At 41.7% G+C, this 19,681-nt stretch overlaps 1 protein-coding gene across 1 annotated transcript in view; it reads left to right on the forward strand.

Annotated features, from left to right (window-relative positions):
• Positions 1-18,324, forward strand: part of LOC307265210 (putative E3 ubiquitin-protein ligase HERC1) — a 41,831-nt gene extending 23,507 nt beyond the window's left edge. Inside the window, exons 44-80 of the mRNA XM_080046833.1 lie at positions 26-212; positions 616-743; positions 989-1,197; positions 1,414-1,673; positions 1,819-1,871; positions 1,948-2,145; positions 2,908-3,073; positions 3,417-3,666; positions 4,049-4,277; positions 4,805-5,082; positions 5,317-5,444; positions 5,653-5,780; positions 6,080-6,307; positions 6,879-7,006; positions 7,133-7,332; positions 9,461-9,575; positions 9,760-9,891; positions 10,035-10,133; positions 10,778-10,951; positions 11,047-11,331; positions 11,458-11,523; positions 11,648-11,773; positions 11,876-12,014; positions 12,279-12,460; positions 12,651-12,806; positions 12,930-13,052; positions 13,270-13,372; positions 13,827-13,996; positions 14,107-14,245; positions 14,440-14,609; positions 14,732-14,901; positions 15,118-15,283; positions 15,390-15,466; positions 15,715-15,967; positions 16,069-16,221; positions 16,957-17,262; positions 17,812-18,324. Of these exons, the coding sequence (XP_079902959.1) occupies positions 26-212; positions 616-743; positions 989-1,197; positions 1,414-1,673; positions 1,819-1,871; positions 1,948-2,145; positions 2,908-3,073; positions 3,417-3,666; positions 4,049-4,277; positions 4,805-5,082; positions 5,317-5,444; positions 5,653-5,780; positions 6,080-6,307; positions 6,879-7,006; positions 7,133-7,332; positions 9,461-9,575; positions 9,760-9,891; positions 10,035-10,133; positions 10,778-10,951; positions 11,047-11,331; positions 11,458-11,523; positions 11,648-11,773; positions 11,876-12,014; positions 12,279-12,460; positions 12,651-12,806; positions 12,930-13,052; positions 13,270-13,372; positions 13,827-13,996; positions 14,107-14,245; positions 14,440-14,609; positions 14,732-14,901; positions 15,118-15,283; positions 15,390-15,466; positions 15,715-15,967; positions 16,069-16,221; positions 16,957-17,262; positions 17,812-17,997 (6,260 nt within the window). The 3' untranslated portion in view covers positions 17,998-18,324. The remainder of the gene's footprint in view (positions 1-25; positions 213-615; positions 744-988; positions 1,198-1,413; positions 1,674-1,818; positions 1,872-1,947; positions 2,146-2,907; positions 3,074-3,416; positions 3,667-4,048; positions 4,278-4,804; positions 5,083-5,316; positions 5,445-5,652; positions 5,781-6,079; positions 6,308-6,878; positions 7,007-7,132; positions 7,333-9,460; positions 9,576-9,759; positions 9,892-10,034; positions 10,134-10,777; positions 10,952-11,046; positions 11,332-11,457; positions 11,524-11,647; positions 11,774-11,875; positions 12,015-12,278; positions 12,461-12,650; positions 12,807-12,929; positions 13,053-13,269; positions 13,373-13,826; positions 13,997-14,106; positions 14,246-14,439; positions 14,610-14,731; positions 14,902-15,117; positions 15,284-15,389; positions 15,467-15,714; positions 15,968-16,068; positions 16,222-16,956; positions 17,263-17,811) is intronic.
• The last annotated feature ends 1,357 nt before the right edge of the window (positions 18,325-19,681 follow it).

Raw genomic sequence — 19,681 nt, forward strand, 5'->3', positions numbered from 1 at the left:
AAACTTTCCCTGTTGTCCCTCCCAGATGTAGCAGGTGACCTGGATTCTCAAACCATCGAGGTGTTGGCCAGCTGGATGCTAGAGCACCCCCTGACTGAGGAGCAGCAGGCAGCCGATTCAACCAGACCGGAGGGGGCCCCAGACTCGCCGTCCCCAGACGGGCCGGAGACAGTACAATGTCCTGAACGTGCCACCAGTCAACCCACTGAAAGGTGCTCTATAGTGTATGAGGTTTTGTCTTTCTTTTTTGTATGGATCTGTAAATATTACACTATTGTATAAATGAAAATAATTTGGTACACATATGTAAATAGGTGTTTATTTACATATGTAAAATGTATAGCTGATGAATTCATATAAGACAATTAGAAGCGGTTGAAGAAGGAATGGGAATTAATAAGCTTTGGCTTCCTCCTGCTCCTTTTCGGACACAGATGATTCATTTATTCATACATTATGATTATTTTTGTTTTGTGTTTTTGTATGCTATGTAACACTTGCTTTTTGTTTTATTTTTTTATATTTGTTCGAAATTAAGAAGAAATGAATGAATGCACTGACATTTCTCTATTGTTAACTGGCATTTTAATGTTTTCTTTGTTACTTTGTTTGTAGTCTTCTGCCTGGGCTTGACTGGATAGAGAGGGAGAACTTCTTGGATGTCCACCTTACCAGGAACAGACCTCCTCCAGCACGCCGGCGACGCTCGGGCCCGACTCAGAGGACCTCATTCCGAAGGGCAGGTGAGAGTCACAATGTTGAACCAGAAATTAAATCGGTAGATATAGAATACAATAATAATATTGTTAAGGAGAAAAAAATATATCTAATGCTCGTTTCAAGCGTCCAATACCCAATTGATGTACTGTGATCAACCTGTGCTGTTTCTTGCTGTAACAGGCTTTCATTTAATCTTTTTTGTTGCTGATCAAAAACACTTTTCATTTTTCACTGTCATTTGCATTTGAAGCAAACATTATCTTTTCAGACTTGCCGTCGCCCAACCCCCTCCCGCAGCTGTACCAACAGCACTCCCTGGTCAATGATTGGCCGGAGCAGGTGGAGTTTCATCCTTTCTCTGCGGAGGAGGAGTCTGAGTTGGGCTACATGGATGACCCGTACCACGAAGAATCTTACGAGGACCTGCTCACCCCTTCATTCTTCAGTTTGGAGAGAGACACGCTCCAGATAGTAGAGGTGAAACACACACACACACAATCACACTCTTCATCCACAACATGGATAAATAAATAAAAAATACAATTGTAATTACTAATGCAAGTCATGCTTTTTAAATACAAAACAACACACACTGGAGTTCACTCCAGTGTTGCTTGCGGGCCTAAATAATGTATTTTGGTTCCATACTTATTGGTAGAAATATCATGATGCGTCTGATTATCCTTCTCGTAGGCCGGAGAAGAACACAGTCAGATGGTCAAGTGTGAGCTGTGCAACACCCTCACCCTGCAATTTAACAACCACGTAAAGCGCCGTCACCCGGGTTGCGGTCAGAGCGCCGCACGTAAGGGTTACGACAGCACCGGGGCCTACGTAGACGTCTGGTTCAAAGGGGAGTGTGGCTCCAACTTCCCCTTCTACCTCCTTTGCAGCTCCTGCAGGGAAAAGTATCTGGCTGCAAACCTGAGCGACCCAAGTTCTAAACATGAAAGGTATAGTAGATAAAACAGGAAAGGATGCATGCATGCAACACACACAACACAAGTATTTTGTTCTCATACTTTAATAAAAACTGATGAGTAAATTGGTTGTAAAGCCTGTTATTTATTACTAGTGTCCTCCCTCCTTTTGCTTCAGGATTAAAGGTCTGACATCCGATTTGATTGGCCAATTGGACAGCACATCTGATGGTAGGGAAGGTCAGAATGATTTCATCTTTAGTTTACAATTAATTTTATAATGCTAATGGGTCACATGTTTGCTCAGATGATTGGGAAATAAGCCACCAAGATGAGTGTGACACGGACAAGCTGACAGGACTGGAGGACTTTGGGCTTTTGTTGAGACCACTGGGTCTGACTGAGAAGAAGCTGGTGCCAGACCCCATTGCCTTCACTGAGCCCGATCCCCTTGGAGCCCTGGTTTACAGCTCAGCTGACCCCACTAGAACAGCGCCCCCTAAAGGTAATTTCCTTTCAACTAGTAGTTTCGGTATCGAAAGAGCTAAATCTCATAATTTGCTGGATGCATTCTGGACACTATAGTTCAGAATATTTTATTCAGAATTTGTTTTACAGATAGAAGATAACACACAAAAACGTTGCGACCTAAACGTCTTAATCTTAAATATGTACACCTTTGCATACTTTTTCCATCTTGCTATCCTTTGAGGCAATTATTGTTGGATGTTTTCAAGTTTTAAGAAGCTGATTTTCCATCAACCTTTTTCTGCAGATCTACGCTGACCATACAACACCAACCATCCATAGGCACAATTAAAATAATGTTATCAGCACACATTAATATATTAAATTGCTTGCCACATACAGAGCACTAAGTCCCTGTTACTTTGTAGCTCACTGTTCCCTCTTTAATTTTGCATCTATGATGAAAGATTGAGCCCACTCGTAACACACGCCCACATTCCCTCTGTGCTTGTTAGCAGTCGGAGCATGTTCCAACTGCAGCCAGACTTACTGCAGCACAGTGACTCATCGATGGTGTATCATAGCTGTGCATCTGAAGCACAAACACACACACTCCTCTCAGTTGTCCTCAGTTGATCCAGTATTTTTACTTTTTATTGCATTTTCACACCATGTGGGCTGTCACAAATGTACTGGAACACCATGCTTTATATATTTGAGTTTTAGCAAAATGCATCAGGGATTAGTCCCAATGGTTTACAACGATAGAATGCCTTTGAAATGTGTTTTTCCTGCCTAGGGAAAGCCGTTGTTGAGCAGAAGACCTCTCTGAGCCTCGGACAGCAGGCAGTATCACTGAGGGACCCACATGATAGACTGAAAGCTTTGAGAAGGGTCACCTCCACAGCCCAGATCCTGTTAGCTTATAGCATGGTGATGAGAGCCCTATCTCAGACTGCCTCCAGGTATGTTTGGCCATGGTAGGGCTGCACGATATGGACAAAATAGTATATCCCAATATTATTAGTCTGAATAATTCAGAGACACTGGGTCACATGGGGAGTGTCACGCACACTTTCCAAGTAGGGCAAACCCAGAAGGTTGTGTCAGAAACTGATTATTTTAACTCAGCATAACATGTCAAGATATAAATGATATTGTCCAATCTTGTATCCCTTTTCAAATTCTATCGATATATTATGTATTTTACACATAGTCGATTAATTGTACAGCCTTAGTTATTTTTTATTTTTTCACCAGTTCATTGTGGTTTTGAAGAGTCTTCTTTATTTTAATCTCCCTCTCCAGTGCATCAGTGTGCAGCCAGTCTAATGGACTTGAGTCCTTGGGTCTGGCAGATATCCGTATCTTGGTTCGTCTGATGACTCTAGCAGCCGGGGGCCGGGCTCACAACTGTGTGGACAGACAGCCAGGTGTGAAGGGGCTGCCGACAGAGCGCAACAATTCCTCCTATCTCAGCTTCCTTTCCTCAGCTATCGGCAGTGTGGTGTCCCACAGCCCTACCGCTTACAGGCAGCTAGTGGAGATATGCACTCAGGTCAGTGTCCTTCGGTCAATCCACTATATATGCTAATTACTAGGGCTGGGAAATGTGATTCAAAATCTACCACAATCACTATGTCACTATATCATTTCAACTTTGCATTTTATAAAAATAAATACGAGACATTTCTAATGAAACAGTAAATTAAGTTTTTAATAATAATACACTTTATTTATATGGGATTCAGGTCAATTTAAGTGGGGTGAATGATGGTTTATTGTCCAGCCTCACCAATTGTAAAGGATTAAATTGTGATTATTGGTAACTTCATTGTGAACATTATTATTTTAGGATTACTGAAGAATAAAAAACAACTTCTCGAAATTGGATGAAAATTCTAAAAATGTTGATTTCCTTTCATTATTACTGCCTGAAGGACCTTATGGCAGCAGCTACGGGGGTTAACATTGGGGCCATCAGTGACCCACAGCAGAAAGGTTTTCTGAACTCGGCTCTAGCAGCCATAACCCAGGGAGCCCATCAGCAGAGGGACTACACTGAGCAGACGCCCTCTACGTTCCTGGTCACACAGAGTCTGGTGTCCCTGCTCACCGAAAAGGGTGTCGTCTGTTACGGCCCAGACAGGACTGAACACGAGGCTAACGGTGAGAGAAAGCAGTTTACTTACCGTCGTTCATCTCGTTGTTATTAGGGGTGACTCTGAATAGTCAACTATCGGGACGATTCAATTGAAGGAGCCCCATTGGACTGCCATCTCACAGTCCAATAGTCGCAACATGTGGTTATGAAACAAGGATCATGGCTTTTTTCATTCTGGCTATATGGAGGTGCTGAATGTCTAATGGTTTATTCTAATAAATCATGACACCACATTAACTACTATACTGTTAATAAAACATTTAAAATAACTCATGAGCTTTTAATCACTCTCCTTGATTCAATCTCAGTGTGGCAAAAAGTCGAAGCCAATCTTGCAAATGAGAATATAGATCAATGAGCAGAAAAAAAAACATAATTTTACTATTAGTTGACTATGGGCAAGATTCGACCAATCAGATTGACTATGTATGTCATTTTGATATGTAATTATTTATAACTGTTTTCTTGTAATCTTGTCAATTTTGTTTTGGATAATAGCTCTCCTCTCCATCTGTGTGCCTGTTTGACTTAGATACAGCAAACCAAGGGGTGTCTTCCTCGTCCTTGCCTCCTTCCCCTTCACCCCACTTGGGTGCCAGAGTGGGCCCTCTGGAGCTGGCTAATGCCCTGGCAGCATGTGTGCTGTCTGCCAGGCTGACCAGTAAACACCGCCAGTGGGCCGCACAACAGCTGGTGCAGGCCTTGGCTGCCACCGGAAAGGACAGTCCTCACAGGCCCCAAACATACAGTGACCTGGCCGGTGACTTGCGCAAATGTCCTCTCAAGAGGCTGGAAGGACATTACAACAAGGTGAGAGAACGTACATGTTATGTTGTTGTTTTTTTTACCCTTGTTGCTCCAACCTTGCTGACCAAACAGTTTTTCCTTTGTTCTCACCGCAGGAAGAGAGTTTATCTTTCTGAAAAAGTAAATTTTTTTAAAGCCAGGGCCATCTATCTATAGTATTATGATCCAGGTATTTTATAACCTTTTCATGAGAACTGTAGTTAAAAGAACCTTTCTATTATTTTCTGTTATGTCCAGGTGACCAGCTGTTCCTGGAACAGTGAGCAGAGTTTGCTGGCTACTTGCTCTCAGGACAAGGTGGTGCAAATATGGAGCGTCAACCAGAGCACTGTGGAGTTACAGAACACCTTCTCCTGCATCACCAGGTAGTGTATGGTTTTTTGTTTTTTCCCAGTGAGGCTTTTACTGTGTCGTGCTAATTTTGTAATCCTTAATTAACAGAAATTATGAAGAGTAAATGGAGAGTGTCTGGGTTCTTGTAGATAAACCAAGGGGGGTTACAATGCTATCAAATATTTGAAATTGCTTCCATGTGTAAACTTTTCTCTTTTTCTGACTTTTCTGTATTTGCAGCAAGACGGACAGGTCAAACATTGAGAGGGCCAGTAGATGTAACCTCATGTCTCCTGTCTACTGGAGTACAGGAGGAAACTTTCTGGCTGCCCCAGAGAACAAACACATCAACATAATGAACAACAGGGGTAAGTCTGGGTTTGTGTCTCTTCACTACTCTGGTGTATCTGTTCATATTACATTTACATCTTTTCCTTATGTCTCATTGAAAAAAATCCAGAATATATGAATATAAAGAAGGAATTAAATCCATGCGCGATTACAGAACACTTACCTCGTGTAGATGCGCCGACAGTGTTGTTGTAATTACTCATATTTCCTTGTGGGGGAGACAGAAATTACACACTATAGCTTTAAAAAGTTGTAAGATGCCTAATAATTAGAAAAGTAGTTCCTACAACTTAGATTTTATTCTGTTTCTGCACAGGATCTCACTGTCATGTGGAGGCCCAGATGTCCCGGGTCACAGCCCTGTGCTGGGCTCAGTGCTTCAGCCTTTGGGTTCTTGAGCAACCGGCTGCCTGTAAGAACAGAGCTGCTGAGAGCCTGCTGATGGGCAGGCTGGATGGCTCCCTCTGCTGGCTGCAGGTCTCAATGCAGGACATGGAACTGCATGTAGAGAGCACCGAACTGCCCCATTGCCAAAGGAAAGAGGGTGAGGAAGAGACTGCAATGTTACTGCTTGAAACCAATACTTTTTTTGTTTATTTTAAGCTTCTTTTTTTTTTACAATAAGACAAAGAGAAAAACACAAAATATAGACAGGAAGAACCCATTGCCTTAACACAAAATATAAAGAAAATGACGGGATTATATCCATAATAGTCTGAAGTTTCCAGCCGACAGCAGTACAGGCAAAAACAGAGTTTGCCATGTATGTCAGGAAAGCCAAGGCTATAGACTAACACTAACAACAACAACGAAATACAAAAATAAAACAAAGATTGAAGGCGGATTTCCATCAGAAATCAAAGCTTCTTACTCTGAGAGAATTACACATCTCTCAACAGACATGCTCTTCGAGTTGGTTTTAAGAGTAATCACACAGAGAAGCATTACACAAAGCCAGAGACACACACATAGGATTTTATATTTTAAAATGACCCTCATGCCTTAATGCGTGAGTGGTATTGATCTTCTTATGTAACTCGTAATGTCAGAAAGTGAACAAGTGTATTTTTGTTGTTTGAGAGACTTCTGATCTTTTCCTCTGGTCTCTCCGATAGCTCCTCAGTGTGTCGACTGGCACAGTGAGGACAAGCCTTTCGCGGTGGGCTATCCCAACGGAAAGATCCTTTTGGGAACAACAGAGCGCTTTGAGAACGAGCAGCCTGTAGTGCTGTCTGTCTTTCAGGTTTGTTTGCAGAATGCACACCACACTCTTTTTAATTCCAGTTTGCTGAAGCAAAGCACAGCAAACGCTGTGACATAATTTACTCAAAATCATTTTCTCCCTTTATTTTCCATTCTCACCCTGCAGGACACTGTCAGTTCTCTAAAATGGGACCCCACGGGACACTTGCTGCTCTGTTTGGGGCGCTCAGAGGTAGTGAAGATACTGGGACGCTCCGGGGGCAACTGGGTGACCCTCCACTCCCTCAATCACACCGGCACCGTAAACATCGCCGAATGGTGCCCACTCGCTGGCAGAGCACCTGATCCCAGGCTCATGATGGCCGCGTGAGTTTACATAACTAATTTGATTGGATATTCTGCATCTTCTGTAACATCACCTTTTAACTTAAAGCCACTGGAAACCTGGTCTCAAAAAGTTAAAATCAATATATGATATCACGGTTGGGTGTCTTACTAAGCTTTTACACAAAACCGATCGAAAGTTAATGTTCATGAATATTAAAACTTGCTTAATTTCTTTTTTTATTGTTAAGACCGTTTGACCACCAGACTGTGTGGTCGTGGACGTATCAGACGGTCTCCATGGCATATTGTGTCATAAGAACCAGAGCATAGCCCACCTCATCTTAACCAAATTACTGTGACGTTTATCAACCTTAAATAACAATATATTTAATTTGGATTGATAAATATGCCTTACTCTTTTCAGATGTATACTATCATGCAACTTACTTGTGTAACTTTAAAATTACATACAGTGGCTTGCAAAAGTATTCATACCCCTTGAAATTTTCCACATTTTGTCACATTAAAACCACACACAGACATTTATTTTATTGGGATTTTTCGTGATAGACCAACAAAAAGTGGTGTATCATTTTGGAGTGGAATGAAAATGAAACATGTTTTTGATTTTTCTTTTAGAAATAACTGAAAAATGTAGCGTGCAAAAGTATTCAGCCCCCCTGAGTCAATGCTTTGTAGAACCACCTATCGCTGCAATTACAGCTCCATGTCTATTGGGGTATGTCTCTACCACCTTTGCACATCTAAAGACTGATATATTTTGTCCATTCTTCTTTGCAAAATAGCTCAAGCTTCAGATTCAGCATCAGATTGGATGGAGAGTGTCTGTCAACAGCAATTTTCAAGTCTTTCCAGATATTCTCAATTGTATTGAGGTCTGGACTTTGACTGCGCCATTCTAACACATGACTATGCTTTGATTGGAACCATTCCATAGTAGATCTCGCTGTCTGTTTAGGGTATTTAACCTTCTGGAAGGTGAACCTCCACCCCAGTCTCAAGTCAGACTCTTGCAGACTCTAACAGGTTTTTCTGCCCTGTATTTGGCTCCATCCTTCTTCCCTTCTACTCTGACCAGCTTCCCTATCCCTGCTGAAGAACAGGACCCCAAAGCATGATGCTGCCACCACCATGTTTCACTGTGGGGATGGTGTGTATAGGGTGATGTGCAGTGTTAGTTTTCTGCCACACATTGCATTTTGCGTTAAGGCCAAAAACTTCAATTTTGGTCTCATCTGACCAGAGCACCTTCCTCCAACCCTTGCCACAAGCCATGCGGGGGACACAGCATATTCAGATGAGACCTAACTTGAAGTTTTTGGCCTGAATACAAAATGCAATGTGTGGTGGAAACTAACACTGCACATCACCCTCTACACACCATCCTCACCGTGAAACATGGTGGTGGCAGCATCATGCTATGGGGATGCTTTTCTTCAGCAGGTACAGGGAAGCTGTTTAGAGTTGATGGGAAGATGGATGGAGTTAGAGTCTGCAAAAGACTTGAGACTGGGGCAGAGGTTCACCTTCCAGAGGGACAACTAGCCTAAACATACAACCAGATCTACTATGGAATGGTTTAAATCAAAGCATAGTCATGTGTTAGAATGGTCCAGTCAAAGTCCAGACCTCAATACAATTGAGAATCTCTGGAAAGACTTGAAAATTGCTGTTCACAGACGCTCTCCATCCAATCTGATGCTAAATCTGAAGCTCAAGCAATTTTTTAAAGAAGAATGGGCAAAAATGTCAGTCTGTAGATGGGCAAAGCTGGTGGAGACATACCCAAATAGATTTGCAGCTGTAATTGCAGCGATAGGTGGTTCTACAAGGCATTGACTCAGGGGGCTGAATACTTTTGCACGCCACACTTTTCAGTTTTTTATTTATACATTTCTTTTTAAACCATGTTTCATTTTCATTCCACTTCACAATTATGCACCACTTTGTGTTGGTCTATCACATAAAATCACAATAAAATAAATGTACGTGTGTGGTTATAACGTGACAAAATGTGGAACATTTCAAGGGGTATGAATACTTTTGCAAGGCACTGTAGAAGGATTTTGTCGATTTTGGGTTGACAAAATAGGAATTTCAAGCTCCTTTATTTGATTCTCTTTTAATTCTCCCCATGTTTCTGCAGAGGTTGTCAGAATGGCTCTGTGCATGTCTGGACTCTGCCACAGGGGGGTACAGCTGTATCTTTGCCCAACATACTGAACAGCCCCCCGAGCCATCACAAAAGCACTGATGCCAAGGTCAGTTTGTTGGACTCTCCTGGTTCTACCAAGTTCTATTTTAGTATAATAAAATCTTATGTAGATGATATGTAATACTTTCAATTACTTCTACTTCTAATTTAGTTGGATTTTGACTGGTGGTGTTTCAGGACAATTGCCTTTTTAGCTCATGTAATAATTTAGTTTCTGTATCATTTTACAGCAGGAGAGTGCAAAATGTGTGTTTGTACTTCATGGCCACATTACAGCAGTGAAGTCCCTGTCATTTTGCTCCAGTGGACTGGCTTTGGTCTCTGGAGGGATAGGGGGACTGCTCAACATCTGGTCCTTACAGGTCAGAGAAGAACATTTACATTCAAAGTTTACTCACTCAACAATGAACTGCACCAGACAAATAAACTATCATTGGTGTATTACCCTAATATAAATCTGTCACAGTTTTATTTAATCCTCTTGCCTCTTCATTCCTTCTTGTAGGATGGCTCAGTGTCACAGACTGTTACAGGTTTGGGTTCAGTCGTCAGTACTACCTGGATACCAAACCTGGGTGTAGCTGCCTGCTTCGGGAGGTCAAAGGTAATTTGAAATACTCATAATAACTTCAATTTCTATCAAACTGTCTTTAGCCAAATAGGAATAGTTTTACATTTTGGGAAATATGCATGTTTGTGTATTGGCTGAGGGTTAAATTACACAAATACTGAAAAGGGAAGCGGCTGTTAACAACTAAGCATTTTTAAACACCAGGTTAGATAAACAAACTAGACATAATTAGCTTGATAGCAAGCTTTAAGCAAGATGGACTTTGTTTCACTTTTTTGATTTATTTTTTTACGTCTTCATGCTATGCTAAGCTAACCTTCCCCTGGCTCACTTCCTATTTATTTTATTTTTATTTAATTAGATTATAACCGAACCGTCAACAATATTTCAAATATTTTTTTTATAAAAACACAAAGATTAAAAAAACATAGATCAATTATCAAATTATATAAAAGAAAAAGAAAATGGTTAAGCTCGCAAACTGACATGGAGGGATAACAAGTAAGCACATGTCACTCCTATAAAGTAGCCAGAATATCATAGTGCTTTTCTTCACATTATTTTACACTGTTTGTTCTACATCAGTTATTTGTTAATAACTAAATTAACAAATTTCCCTGCATTTTTGCAACATTTTCCATCTTAACACTGGTGTTGTGTCCGTGTTTATTTTGCAGGATGTTTTGCTGATCTGCTGCACCCCTGAGTGGACCAGTCAAAACCACGTTCTAGCTTCCTGTCGCATGGTCCTCAGGAGCCAGAACATCCTGGGTCTAAATCGGGCGCCTTGTTTGGCTGTCTTCCTGGAGAGGCTGCCTTTGCTGTTGCAGGAGCAGCACAGCTATGAGCGGGTCATTACTCAAACTAGGTTTTTTAAGTTGTTGTTGATTAAGCATTTTATGGGCCACAGCTGAGATGTAATTTTGAATTTCTTCTCTTAATGCAGACCCACGTGGCAGCAGGTGACCAGCTAGTCCACAGTGCCTTCCTGCAAAACCTGGCCTCCCTGACTGTTGGTTTGTCATTGGAGAAACATTTGTGCTGTTTCCCTCGCCCCCCGCACCACGCCTGTCCCGATGCCCACTCCTGCCCGTCAGAGTGGAGCTGGCTCGCCGCTTACGCCACTACCGTCCGAAGCGCTGAGGCTATTGCCAGCGGTACCGCTTTCCCAGAATCCTTTGTGACTCCAGAGTTTCAGGAAGTGGATGACGATGAAATCACCAAGGCACTGGTAAGTTGTGAGAGTTGTTTGTTTAATAAATGATTTAAATGTGTTTAGGGAATCTAAATAGACTGAAATGTATACACAAGTTCCCACCTAAGTAGGCATCTATTGAGACCCTTCTTTGTCTTCTAGGACAACAGTAAGTGGAGTTACAGGATGGATGAACAGCTGATGTCATGGGCCACGATCAGACCAGAGGTAAAATGGCAGTACACAAAACGTCCTTTTTATAAATAATTTCTAAGCAAATATTTTTTTTTTTGCTTTGCTTCCACTGGAGAGTTTTTAATTGTTCTTCTGTTTCAACTGCTGTGTTTCTTAGGACTGGCAACAAGGGGGCAAGAGTGAGGTGTACGTGTGGGGGAACGGGCGTTACGGACAGCTGGCAGGAATGGGAACCAACCTCATGCTGCCTACTCTCGCACCCTCTCTGTTACAGACGCAACAGGTAGAAACCTTTTTCATGCGGGACACAGACTCTGTCCTTGATTGCTACTGTTTGTCTAAATGTTCTTTCCCTTTCATCTGCTTTTTTTTCATTATCATTCAGGTTGTGTGCGGACAGAACTGTACCTTCCTGCTCCAGTCGAATGGGACGGTACTGGCTGTAGGAGAAGGGCAATATGGCAGACTGGGCCAGGGGAATTCTGATGATCTCTATGTCCCCACTATAATCTCTGCTTTTCAAGGTACAATATTCATCCAGGGCCCAAGAACAAAAGACTGAGCTGCTCTGCTTTTTGATGTTGTGATGAATTTCAATTCTTGCCTCAAACAATGTTTTTATCTGCACGAGAAAGAAGGAATTTCTTTGTAGGATTGTATTTTATGTGGCAGCTTCTACATGGCCCTCAAAGTAATAACAAAAATATATACAGTATATATTTTTTTAATAAATTGAATAATTTTGTTTAATGATTTGAGCGTCACTTCCTCTTTGATCTGTGGTGCAGGGTATGTGGTGACTCAACTGGTGACGTCCTGTGGATCAGATGGACACTCAATGGTCCTGACTGAGACCGGGGAGGTGTTTAGTTGGGGAGATGGAGATTTTGGAAAACTGGGCCATGGCAACAGTGAAAGGCAGAGGAGACCCAAACAGATAGAGGCCTTACAAGGCGAAGACGTCATTCAGGTAGAAAATAAACATACGTTACACTCTCATGGGATAGTTTTGTGATTTTATTCAGTTCCTTTGGAATCATTGAGAGTGTTATTACTATTAATACAAAGAAAAAAAATTAAATATAACCCTTTATATGAAACCAAAATAACCAATTCAACTTATCTTGTTTTTTTTAAACATTCTCTCTTTCTCTTCCCAGCTTGCTTGTGGTTTTCGGCACTCAGCCGTGGTAACAGCAGATGGCAAACTGTTCACCTTCGGCAGCGGTGAATCTGGTCGTCTGGGTCAAAGGTCAACATCCAACAAGATGCAGCCTGAGAGGGTGGCTGCCCTGGAGGGATATCATGTGGGACAGGTAAGAAATGGGCTGTGTTTGTTTGAAGTCTTAAACTCAGACGGTGATACACTCTCCACAGTAAAATAAGATGAATTATTAAAACAAAACTAAACAAAGCTAACTTTCGTTACCATTTTGCAGGTGTCATGTGGTCTCAACCACACACTCGTAGTATCCCTTGATGGCATGGTTGTGTGGGCATTTGGAGATGGAGATTATGGCAAATTAGGAACAGGTTCCTCTACAGCGAAATACTACCCTCAGGTAAGTTAATGGTAACAAATGATCTAAATTAGGAATCCAGAAAAAAGACGAAAGACAGTTCATTAATGTTGAAGTATGGGCATGGTTGCTCCTGTGAATATCAAATGAATACTTCAATTTGCCTCCTTTTAGTATTTATTCACCTATTTTAAATGTTTAAATGAGTGCTTTTACTTAGTTTAGATTAAATATTACTTTTGGCTGTTTCAAATTTCAGAATGTGGAGCAGCTTTGCAATAAGGGAATCAAGAAGGTCTGTTGTGGAACTCAATTCTCTGTGGTGTTGGCCTGTGATGGACGTGTTTACACATTCGGACAAGGTAAATTTTATTGTGAAATTGTCTGCATTATAAGTTAAATATTGATGTTGTACTGGGTCTCCATTTCCTTTTTTTAACACCTACAGTTTTGTCAGTTATGTCATACATATGGAGCCAGCAATAACTTCACTTGTTTGACTTGACTGGAGAATCTTAAATTCACCCTTCAACAAAACACAAACTGATGAAAATTTATCTAATTGGTCTTAAAAGTGCAATATATTTTTAAATGCCTGTCATTTGCTTTCTGCAAAGTGATGCTACCACTTCACCTAAGCCTGCATTTTTTAAATCCAACACATTAGATATTTAAGTGATTAAAAAAAACGATTTTCACTTATTTACTTACTTGGCCCAATTTTGAAAGCTCCACAAAGAAAAATATACAGCTTTGTTGCTTTATTTTTTTGCATATTCCAATATTTAACTTTGCTATCTTCTGTTAATCCTTCAGAGCGTCTGATTGGCCTGCCCGACCCCATGCTGAAGAACAAATCCTGTCCTCAGGTGGTGCCGGCTCTGGAGGGGCTGTTCATAGAAGACATTGCTGTGGGCTGTGAACATGTGCTTGCTGTCTCCTCCACTGGAGACGTCTATGCCTGGGGCTGCAACAGCGAAGGGCAGGTAACAAACATCCTCCATTATAAATGTATACACTGAAGTGTGCCTTTATTGTGCACATCAGAAGCACTCTTCTTAAACTTGCATTGTTGTATATTATGTGTGTGTTTCAGCTTGGCCTTGGACACTCAAACCCAGTGAAGGAGCCCACGCTCGTAACAGCCCTACAGGGGAAAAACATCAAACAGATCTCTGCTGGCCGCTGCCACAGTTCGGCGTGGACCACTCCGTCTACCTCGGTGATAAACTCAGGTATAAACACACAGTCCTACAGTACATGTAATCAATCAATCAAACTTTATTTATTTAACCATTTTTTATACACTGCGAAGGAAAACAAATAATATTTTAAAAATAATAAAAACAAAAAGAAACAAACATACAAATGCTTTTTGCAACTATGATCCATGAAAGACAATAGACCGATTGGTTCCCTTCATCTCCAGGTGGCCCTGGAACTTTTCAGCTGGGCCTTCCCCAGTCAGTCCCTCCCCAATACAACACTCTGAAAGACTGCAGCCCTGATGTCCTCAGCATGCGCCTCAGGGTCCTCTATCACTTTTCTGATCTAATGTACAAGTCCTGGAGGCTGCTCAACCTCGATGCCAAGAATCCGGTAATTTTTGATCCCATTTCTGCTCGTTTTATTATTTTTTTTAAAGTCAAGTTTTAGATAAAAAAATTTAGTAAAAAATGACCTCTAATAATCATTGTCATTGGTGTCCTTCTTTTATCCAGGTGTCCACTTCACGCTATAGTTCAGGGACTACGGCCATTATCCGGGGTGAGCTCAGAGGCCTCCTGTCACCCAAGGTCAACACTCTGCCTCTGGTGCGCTCCATTGGCAGAACAATGACCCAGGGCAAAACATATGGGCCACAGATTACCGTCAAACGGATTTCCACAAGGTAAGGATGGAGGCACAATGATATTCAGTTTGTTAGTAGTAACCGTATATCTTTGGTGCTCAGTTGGTGGAAAAACAGGAGGTGACCAACGGAAATTGCTATGTTGTGCGTCTGTCATGTGGTTGTTGTGTTTGCCTTCTTATGTCTTTTGAATGCAAATGTAGTTTGTTTTAAATCTGTTATCATGTGTTCATCACATTTTCCCCACTCCCACAGAGGGCGTTCGAGCAAACCCATCTTTGTGCAGATCGCAAAGCAAGTGGTAAGCCTGAATCCCCTGGAGCTGCGTCTCCCCTCTCGAGCGTGGAAGGTCAAGCTTGTGGGAGAGGGAGCCGACGACGCCGGAGGAGTGTTCGATGACACCATCACTGAGATGTGCCAGGTAGGATGAAAACCACATAGAGAAGTTTGTGTAAGAGCAACAGAGATGGCTTATAATGCAGCCTGGAATATTGTCTGCTTGACCAATTCAAATGTGCTTTTACCAGGAGTTGCAGTCTGCTGTGGTGGATCTTCTGATTCATACTCCCAACAGCTTTGCCGATGTGGGCAGTAACACTGACAGGTGCACACCCTGTTTTTAATATACACCATTACACAATTTAAGTAAACGTTTCTAAACTGAATTGCATCTCCTGTCATTCACGTCAGACTTCAGTTACTGTCCCTACAGCTCGGTTATGGTATATATATTTTTTGAAAGTTATTCAGACGGAATACTATTACACACCAACCACATCAGTCCAAGTATTATACAAAAGCAAATGTTCTAAAACCATCTTTACCTCTGTCTTTGACTGCGTACCTTCACAGGTTCCTGTTGAACCCAGCTTCACTCTCAGAGGAACACATGGTTCAGTTTCGCTTCCTGGGCATCCTCATGGCTGTGGCTATCCGTACCAAGAAACCTCTGGACTTGCATCTGGCTCCTTGGGTGTGGAAGCAGCTCTGCTCCATGCCCTTGGGAGGGCCTGACCTGGAGGAGGTGGATCTGCTCACTTACCGCACCCTCCAAGGAATCCTTCACCTGGACAACAGTGGAATCACAGAGGATAATTTCCATGTGGTGAGGAACTGAAAAAAGGCCATTCTTTACCTAGCTTTCTCGGTTCCCCAAAGCCCTCACTTCTTTCCCCTATACTAACCCCTTTTTCACTCCCTCTGAAGATGATCCCACTGGATTCGTTCATGGCCCACAGTGCAGATGGAAGGCTGGTGCCGGTGGTTCCTGGAGGTCAAAACATCGCCCTGACGTTTGCCAACCGGACTGAATACGTGGAGCGAGCTCTGGACCAGAGGCTGCATGAAATGGATTCACAGGTTTGAATGGCTGGAGGATTGATTAAGGGGTATTAGGCAGATACATTAAGCTGCAACCATGTCACCTGTACGCCTGCAAACTTCTACTTTTTTGGACATCAAAAAATTCTTATTTCTTAAAGAAACACCAAAGTTATAAGTCTATTTCATGTATCATTAGGGCAATGAGTAATTGCCAATGAGGCAATGGGTAACAGACATTTTCTCATTACTTTGAGTGTCATTAACAAAATTGCAACAAAGTCATCAAGTCATCATCCATTATATTGGTATGGAGATAGAAATTATTACTATTTAGCCAATTCATCCATTGTTCTATGAAAAAGAAACCCAATTGGCAAAATGGACAAACAAGTCATTGCTAAATTCACTGACCCCAGACTCTAAAATGTGAATATGTTTTATGATAGTACATTTTATTTTACAATTTTTTTAAATAGAAAATAATCAGCCTTACGATAAAGTAAGAAAATAATGAACAGATGAATATAATTTTTGGTTGCTGCACTATAGAACCCTTAACACATATCTTAATTGTCCCTTTAAGGCATTAAGATAAGTGTCTACAAACCGACATGGCCAAAGTATCCAATGACATGCAATTACAATCCGCCCACCACTTTTCATTAATGCTCCCTAGACCGCTTGCTTGTGGTACAGTAGTTATTCCTTCTCTCCTATTCTCTGTCTCAGTAGTAGTATCAAAGACGCCGTTGTTCTGTTGTTGTCGTCCAGGTGGCAGCAGTCAGAGAGGGCATGTCCACCATCATCCCCGTGCCCCTCCTCTCCCTGCTGACAGCGCAGCAGCTGGAGCAGCTGGTCTGCGGCCTGCCAGAGGTCTCGGTCGAGATGCTGAAGAAGCTGGTGCGCTACCGTGACATCACCGAGAGCCACCAGCTCATTGGCTGGCTGTGGCAGAGCCTGGAGGAATTCACCAACGAGGAGCGGGTGCTTTTCCTGCGCTTCGTCTCCGGCCGGTCCAGGCTGCCTTCCAACCCGGCAGACATCACACAGAAGTTCCAAATCATCAAGGTTGACAGGGTAAGGTCATCGCTATTAACACAGAAAACAAGCCTATTAACAAGAACAAACACATATTGAAGGTCACATATTATGCTCATTTTCAGGTCAGAAATTGTCATTTGAGTTTCTACTACAAATTGTTTTCATAGTGTGGTGTCCTAAACACCTTTTATAGTTGTCACAGTGCCATTGCCGTATCTTCTCTTTTTCAGCCTCTTTCTGAACCGTTTCAGCACTTGTCTCTTTAAGCCCCGCCTTCCAAAAAGCCCAGTCTGTTCTGATTCAGGGGTATCTGGGGGTGTGCTTATCACAGGTGGAGGTAGTGCTAGGTTAGGTTGGTAATGATAGGGTGTGGCGTCTCTCCTTGTGACTTCATTAGGGGAGAGACATCTGACTTTTGAACACAGGTTTACAGAAAGGTGGAGGTGGAGAAAAAGAGAGAGGGTTGTTTTTTTTCTCATTCTTTGGGAGTCTTCTGACACATCAGAGTCCCATATTAATGATCAAAAAACATGAAAAAGTAAAAATTATAATCTTTTTTTTCCCTCCCCTTATCCTTTCCGTCAGCCTGTCAATGGTCTCCCTACTGCTCAGACCTGCTTCTTCCTGTTTCGCCTGCCCCCGTACACAAGCCAGGCCATCCTCGCTGAGCGCCTGCGTTACTCCATCCACAACTGCCCCTCAATCGACATGGACAACTACATGCTGACCCACAACACCGAGCCAGCAGACAGCTCCGACACAGAGGACTAAATCAGCCACCTGTGTCCAACGGTGTGATGAATGTATCTTCTGCCATGCCATGCACATTATGCACTGAACACAGATTTTTATTCGCCAAACCCCTATGGTAGTGTACTGTTTATATGTTGGTTGATTGATTTCAAGGTACGTGTAGTTTTTTTTTTTTGGTCCGACTGTGCAAGTTGTTGTAATTATTGCAGTGCTTACTCTGACTCAAAACGACAGGGATACAGAACAAGATTTTTAAAACATATATAGGTGAATAAGCCACAATAAAGGAGTAAATGTGCCTGTTTGTTTGAAAATATGTAATAAGTTAATGACATGTCCCACACAGGCACGATAATTGTAAAATAAAGAGTGTTTAAATAAGGATTATGATGTATTGTATTTGAAATTTCTGCATCAAAAATCTAAAAAAACTGAAAAGTAAAGTATACATCAGGAGGAGTAAATGCGTTCAAATTATGATTAAGAATATTCTGTCAAATAAGTGAATGATCATATCATACATTATACTATGCATTCTTTGAATACAGAAATCTCTGAAGTCAAAAACCTTTTACACATTTGGCAGAACATGTGTATATGTAGAACACCAGCATTCACATCTTTGAGGCTGGAAAGTAGTTGTTTTTTTTATTACATTTTCCATCAACCCCATGGAGAACAAATGACACAAAAAGCAACAACTTACAAAAAGAGATCTTAATTCACTTGAGTCTAATGTTGTCCTGAGTCAGCACAGCTGGTGTGTCTGCAATTTGTCTGTGCTAGTGCGAGGTACGTCTGCTGTGACCTTATTACCCATCTGTTTCCCTGTGTGCGGCATGGCCAGTAATGCAGAATTCAACCTAAAGTCAGCAGCCCTGCAGCTGAGAGAGGGAGGCTTTTTCACAAGAACTCTGGGCCGGTTATTAATATCGCATTCATCCATCAACTTTGCAAGTACACACATGGAAACCAAGGTGGAAGAAATTATGTTACGAATTTGTTTCAGATATTTGGTGCAGCTGAAATACACAGCACCAGTTATTTCCACTGAGATGCAGGTGTGAATTCAGGTTTCAATTGTTTTACAAATGTGTGAAAGCACAGGGGTCATTTAGGCTAAAGAGGACATTACCGTGCACTACGTTGAAATGTAGATCCACCCACACAAATAATAACCCAATACAAAAATACCCTGGCTGGAATTAAGTGCTTGAACAATTATTTTTTTTATCTGTTGAGCTATAAAGGGGATTATCTGGACCTAAAAGGACTCTCAACTCTCCTCATAAAGAACCTATGCCTTCCCTTTTACGTCTGTCTATAGCAGTAAGCATATTAATTGTACTTGCTGCTTATGTGGGTAAGAGGAGAGTTTGGAACACAAGCTTAAAAGTTGACTTTGAAAATTAATCATCTGGGCATCTGAATTCGTATAGGCCTATATATGCTTTGTCCAGTTTCCAGGACTCTCTTACGGCTGTCAAAACCTCTTATAAACTGAATAGCACTAAACATAAAAATAGAAACCTTAAAATTCACATATTACAAAGAAAAATATATCATATAGGCCTAATACTATGGTAATTTTCTGCGTCAGATCAATACTGTTGGCATGCTGTAAGACTAGCTTTTGTTTTAATTGACTGAACATCCTTCCTCTTCCCACAGGAGGGCAGTCTGGTTGTTGCACACCGATATA

Source organism: Ammodytes marinus (assembly GCF_949987685.1).
Source record: "Ammodytes marinus genome assembly, chromosome: 18".
Classification (NCBI taxonomy): Eukaryota; Metazoa; Chordata; class Actinopteri; order Uranoscopiformes; family Ammodytidae; genus Ammodytes; species Ammodytes marinus.